Source organism: Plodia interpunctella, chromosome 15, assembly GCF_027563975.2.
Source record: "Plodia interpunctella isolate USDA-ARS_2022_Savannah chromosome 15, ilPloInte3.2, whole genome shotgun sequence".
NCBI classification, from domain to species: domain Eukaryota; kingdom Metazoa; phylum Arthropoda; class Insecta; order Lepidoptera; family Pyralidae; genus Plodia; species Plodia interpunctella.
This window is the reverse complement of record NC_071308.1, coordinates 4,472,532-4,479,404: the sequence shown is the minus strand read 5'-3', so window position 1 is coordinate 4,479,404 and position 6,873 is coordinate 4,472,532. Positions and strand designations below refer to the sequence as shown.

Genomic DNA, 6,873 nt, shown 5'->3' with positions numbered 1-6,873 from the left:
AGTTAATGATACCTATTTTGCTCGAAAAATATATGGCAATAATAATGATGGCAAAACTTTAACAGCCATTCATAAGTACCTACTTACAAACAAACAATCCTATCCGGATGAATGTAGCTCGAGCAATTACATGATTAGTTTCTACTTTTACAAGTTGGCTAACTACTTAACACGCCTGTTAAACTCTGCCTTTGTTCGGTGGAGTGTGGCGGATCACAGGTACCGCTTATTGCTACTGAACAACGCTTTGAGCGAATACCCTTGTTACTTTCAAAATATAATTCTCAGAACATGGACTATAACATCATTTTATATTCATATTGCAAAAATATATACCTAGTCGGTTCTGGTAATTTTTGGTCTAATGAAAATGAGGTAGGAGACGATAATAGTATTTCTTACAGATTGTATAGCCTCAGTCTATTTTCCATCTATATAGTCATGACGATATTAGAAATCATAGCGGTGTTGTATGGCAATTTTCCGGAAGACGAATCCAGCGATGCTCTGACATTCGCCGTGAGTCACACTATAGTCTTAATAAAGATGTTCTCAGTGATATCTAACAAGAAACTGGTGAGATCTATGAACGAATCTATGATAAAGGTGTGCAAGAAACACGAACAGAACGAATTGGTGTTGGAAATGTACAGAACAGTGAAGATCAATGTCATCGGCTATTTTGTAACTGTCTACGGCGCTTCTGTCTTCTACGTTTTTGAAGGCTTGAGAAAAATGTATTCAGGTTAGTTTTACGTCTGCAAACACAAACATTTTATGGATTTATATGATCCAATTATTATTACATATATAAATATTACGCCTTTTCCCCATAGGGGTAGGCAGAGGCTAGGGGCTATTTCCACTTGCCACGATCCTGGCCAATATCACTGCCTTTCTCTATACTCATCACTCTCTACGTTACGGGAGGCCTATCTATATCTAGCAGTGGGCTTGATGTGGTGAAAATGTATAATGATGGCGATGTCTGTTGTTTATATAAATCAGTAGGCTGTAAAAGTACCCAAATCTTAAGGCTAAATTTTATTATTTCAATGAACGCAATTGTACATTCGTCAACAGGCTCCCATTTCGTGACAATTGTAACTTACTACCCGAGTTTTGAAGACAATTCCATGGTAGCGACATTGTTCAGAGTGTTCACAACGGCTGTCTTGTTCATGATGATGATGACAATGATCGTGTCGGTGGACTCCTTCACAATGGCGTATCTCATCATGTTGAAGTACAAGTTTAAAACTCTGAGACATTATTTCGAGAGATTACGTTTGGATTTTGATAAAATTAACAAATCTGGTGATCAAAGATTGGCCGCAGAGAAGTTGACTGATGGTCTCGTAGAAGGAATCGTGATGCATCAAAAGCTTCTAAAGTTAGTAGCGTCAAATTTGGTCATATAAATACTACATACATTTTATTTAGTCCAGTAAAACCAAATGCAAGTGATGTCATAAACGCAAAATAACATAATTGGATTTTTATTAGATAATGAATTAATATATGTCCATAATAAATCAAAACAGTAAAAATATACGAGTATTTATTCCAGATTGGGAAAAAATATAGACCAAGCGTTTGGTACGGTTATAGCAATGCAGCTTATCCTTTCTTCTGGATCAGCTGTATCGCTTCTGCTGCAAATTGCCGTGAGTTTCTTTTTCCAGAATGTTTTAATCAATGCGTAATGGTGAATAATTGAATAATTCATGACTCCGCTTGTTTCAGCTCTCGGACCAGCTGACTTTTATCGCGAGCATGAAAATAATATTCTTTGTTGCCGCATTGTTCTTCCTATTAGGACTTTTTCTTTGCAACGCCGGAGAAATAACTTATCAGGTTGTTGAAAGCATTTATATTTTTATTATTTAAATGGAATTGTAATTATTAGTAATGGTCTTTAATGTCGTTTTAAATGCCATGCATTTTTGGTTTCACACTTAAGTCGTTTTATTAGCTTTGTTTTGAATTTGCATTTTAAAAACAACTCTTATGCTAACGAGTGATAAACACATTAGTAAACAAAGGAAGAATATTTCAAAGACGTTTCATAAATAGATTTCTCGAAATTAATAAATTACTCCAAGATCGGGTTCTAAGATGTAGGTACTTGGCAAAACTCCTTGTCTTTTTATAAATATTTTGTTCGTTGCTTGTATAAATAAGGTAATGGTGGTTTAACTTCAAAAGATTTTCAGTCTTTAAAAAATTATGATAAAATCAGTTCAGACGATACCAAAAGCTCCAAAGAGCTGTAGGTGAAATATCAAAACAGATAAGCGTCAAAAATAGCTATGGTCTGTTTCCTCCAATTTGACATTAGGTATACTTATACTTAAGTTTTTACGTTACAGAGTAGGCAGAGCCGGGCCGCCGTTGTTGGCGGAAATTAGTTTCTATAGTTATAAGTCTATGAAAAAATCTCCAGTTTATTGCCCTTTCCCTTGATTGACTATAACAATCTGTCCGGGATATAACACATTATCATGCTAATTAAACGAGTGTACAAAATTTCAGTTCCCTTTTAATCGGTTTAAGATATCTGCTTCAAAATTGAGTTAGAAGATTTAATTCGAACATATATTGCAAGTTAAATAAAAGCTTGTAAAATAAGTATTTCTTATTGAAATATATCAAACATTTTTTAAAAGTTATCATCATCGTCAGCCTACAGCAGTCCACCGCTGGACATATGTCTTTCCTAAACTATATGAAGCCACAATTTGTGAGGATTTTTGTAATTATCCCACACAAAATCACGTATTAAAAATAACACATAGAGCAAGTACATGTCCTAAAATGTTCACTGTTACACAGTATAATACCGCTAAACTGGACAGAGACGCGGAGAGAATAGGTGGCTATAATTACTTAGCCCTGTAATTAAAATGGTCAAACTTACAATATATCTAAATAGGTTAGTATTCCTGCGAGCCCCACTACTTATCCTTTCAAGTATATTACCTAAACTCGAAATAGTTTAAGAGCTCGGACGTCGGTCGGTGGTTAGTCTCCAGATTTTGTTCCCAATCTACAACTTTCCTTTTAACTGAAGTGTCGAAAATGCGAGCTGGAAATCGTACAGCGTAGATTCTATCGTGGCTCGGGGTTTAAAATACATTTTAAAAGAAAAGAGATAGTTCCAGTTTGTTTTCCCGTGAGATTTATACACACAATACATGCATTCAGTATTTGTAGGTATTGTTTCAACGGCACTTGAAAAATTGTGTTTTATTTCCACTTTACGCTTCTGACCTAACTTTTGTATCGCTTGGAGATAATGTTATGTTCTCTTTGGTCCTTTGAGTATTGTTTAGTTTTGTAAATGGGGTTACGTTTTTGTACTACACATCCTTCGTAGTAATATTTAAAAATCTAGAATGTCTTCAAATCTTTGTGGTGGTAAAGGTGGAAGATTTGGGTAGATGAATCTCACAGAGACCAATCATGTCGGGAAAATATAAATAATAGTTTACAATTTGAACATTTTTGTGCTTTAATATTGCCTTTTGTTTCCAGGCCTCGCTGTTATCAGAAGCGATATTCCATTGCGGCTGGCACGCGTGCCCCCCGCTGCCCCCGCCTCACCGCAACCACCAGCATCTGGTGCGCCATGCGTGCGCGCAGGCCTTGCAACCACCAATCATGAAGGCGTTCAAAATGATAGAGCTTACGTATAGCACTTTCTTGACGGTTAGTATTTATTTTAAATGGACAGTCTATATATTGCTAATGATTGAAAGAAAACCAGCTATATTTTTTGTTATTGAAAAATGTTATGAAATTGTTGACGAAATTTTTTTGTGGATTGTAATAAGTACTAGCAAAAGTAATTAAAAAATATACTAATTTTGTTACAGGTGCTGAGATCAACATATTCAGTTTTTGCTTTGTTTTATGCACAAAAAAAGTAGTGATTATAATGCATTTCTTTAGCGTAGAGTTTCTTGCTTTGCTAATTTACTTAAGTATTTATTTAATAAGTAAATTTTAATAAAGTGGTAGTGAAATGTACCTATTTTACTTGGTTACCTATGAATTTCCAAAGAGCGAAAACGTTAAGTATTTTTTTTATTTTCTATATTTTAGATTGATCGAAATCTAAATTAGTTTTTTTTTAAGTCGAATATAAAACATATCGATATAGATAAAATTTAAATTATCTATATCGATATGTTTTATATTGTAACTCAACGTTAACAATTTATTTCAAGATATTTAATTTGCAAAAAAGATAAATATTTAATGCCTTTATTAATTTTGCGTACACATGCAAAATATATCTTGATTTAATAGGATATGTTTTAAAAAGTAAACCTAGTGCAACCAGTATGGTTAGGTACCTATTATAAAGCAAATGTCGTTTAAAAATATATATCGAAAACTTATGTTATCTAATTTTAATTAAAGTTACTTCTATTTACTACTAGAAATTAAATTGATTGTTATCAAAAACATTTGTCAAAGAAAAATTACATGTTTTAGCAAGCGGACAATGATTAGTATAGATTTCGAAAATCATATAAGTAAATTAAGTTTCCAAGAAACACAATATGTAAAAGAAGCTATCTAGCATTTAAAACTTCGTCGTATCGATTTCGAACAAAAACATTTGTGTGGTTACCGTTTTACTTACATGATTCGTGAGCTTAATCACGAACTAGACCTACAAAAATAAGATGGCAAGTATTGATAATTGATGTATCGTTCAGATTTCAATACAGCATACCTACATATGCAAATATTGAGCGATTTGATGAGCGATATCGCGTGTACAGGCAGATATCAACATGAGTTCCTCAGGTAATCTTAAGAATATAGTGAAATAACAGATATAAAAGATAGAAATCAGGGATTTTCCAATTTTCATATCTACTATAGTGGAATTCTGAAACGTGTGAAACATGAGGTCTAGCCAACTATGAAATTGAGTACAAAACTGTCATTTGAATTTGAAAACTGTATAGATTTGTCAGTACAAGTGTTTAGCTCACTCATAGAAATTCAAAGACCAGAAAGCGCCCACGTTTTCTTTCACCAATTCGCATGGTTTTCGGCATCCTTGATTTTAAGACTGTAAATAATGTGTAACTTTTACTTCTAAACAGTTACACGTAGATCTCGTAAAGGGAAGGATCAAAGTTTAGCTCCAGTGATGTATGAGGTGGTGTGAGTCGCATATTCACTGTGCGGTTGGAATTACTCTCACTTCTCGCGCCCGAATAAATTTTCCGCGGCGGAAATATAAGAAAATGCGGAAAGGACCGCAGAAATAACTTAGCTCGGAACGACTTATACGGGTCACATTCTTTAATCGTCCATACACAGAATATTTACCCACCTATTCCTAAAAGGAAACTTCGGCGATAAAGGTCACTACCTCATTATTTTACGACAGTAGCCTAAAAAACTAGAAGTCGGTTTATTTTTTATGGGTTTGTTGTATGAAAAGATTTTTGAAACTAGTGATATTTTATCCCTAAAATAATAACTTCTATAAATCTCATCTACGACTAAATACACACAATTTTTTTAGATTTTTTTTTCAAATTTTAAATTAAGTGTTACGAAAAAACTACAAACTACGGGCATTTAGAAACGGCCACTGTTGAGAAGAAATGCCGAATGAAAGTCATTTAAAAAGCGTTGATCCTTGTCATGCTAGAAAGACTTACGATTATTTGTTTATGTTCCACAATTTACGCCTTTTTTATACCTATCATTTTCATACTTACTATTTCATGTCTCATTTTTAGAAAAAAGAGACCCTACCAGATGTGGAACAACTTTCTTTTGTTGCACAAAATTGAAGTACGAGAGGAGGACATACTAATCAATAAAAACATCTATATTGTTTCCTTTTTAAAATAGTATAAATTGTACTCAACGAATTAAATCCTATGACCTAAATGCCATTCGATCAGCGATTCGTCGAAGTAATCTAATTGGGTCAAGCGGATAAAAAGCCCGGTATAACAAATCACTGAGCATTAGAGATGCCGATTTTGGGGAATGTCTAAGGGCAAGAGCACCTATAGCCATGGATTGAATTACATTTAGCAGATTAATTTTCATTTACGTATCGGAAATCATGGCCAGTTCGAGGGGTTTAGATTTAATAAAAATATCGTTAAGTTTTAGCGAGTAAGCCAGCGTAGACAGACTTTTCCATTTATAATATAAAGAAAGACTTGTTTTGGTAATGGAAACTGGTTATTAATACTATTCAATTATAAAAAATGTAGTTATTTTAAAATTACAGACACACTTCAATTTTATATATTTGTAAGGATTTAATTGGTTCTTATGGGAGTTCTTTCTTATGTACTCTATATAAGTCAATAATATCGTCATTTATATAAGTAAATTTAAATTTCGATAAAACACGTTCAAACATATAAAAGTTTCACGCATCGACAACATTTGGCCAGAAATAGAATGAAATTTAACAAAGAGACGTGTCTAGGTTTTTTCTTTCCGGCTCCAGGATATTATTTTGAAAAGCTTTTGTGTCAAACATATTCATAGCGAGGCGGAGATAAGAAAACAGAAATTGTATTGTTATAGTTTTGGTAAAAGTCACTGGCGAATGAATAAAAAAATAGAGTCGAAAATGAGATGTTACAACTTATTAGGGTAGCCGAATGGTACCGCACTCTTGTAACTAGATTTGTAATGATCATGTCTGTTTGTCCGTTCACACAATAGCCACTTTATCCTGAGGCTATTTTAGACTACACAGTTCAAATTTGGTATGTGGTTTTGTTTCTAATTTTTTAAAATTATTAATACTATTCCGAGGCCAGAAGTCTGATTCATCATTCACAAAATGTTAACAAACAATAACTCCAATCG

General features: G+C 33.4%; 1 protein-coding gene across 1 annotated transcript; it reads left to right on the top strand.

Moving 5' to 3' along the window:
- Nucleotides 1-211: 211 nt before the first annotated feature.
- On the top strand, nt 212-4,011 carry LOC128675845 (uncharacterized). The gene is made up of 6 exons (XM_053755551.1): nt 212-745; nt 1,084-1,393; nt 1,571-1,667; nt 1,747-1,857; nt 3,538-3,711; nt 3,879-4,011. Exons 1-6 carry the CDS (start codon nt 292-294, stop codon nt 3,930-3,932), a joined length of 1,200 nt encoding a protein of 399 aa, XP_053611526.1. The 5' UTR covers nt 212-291; the 3' UTR covers nt 3,933-4,011.
- Nucleotides 4,012-6,873: the final 2,862 nt, after the last annotated feature.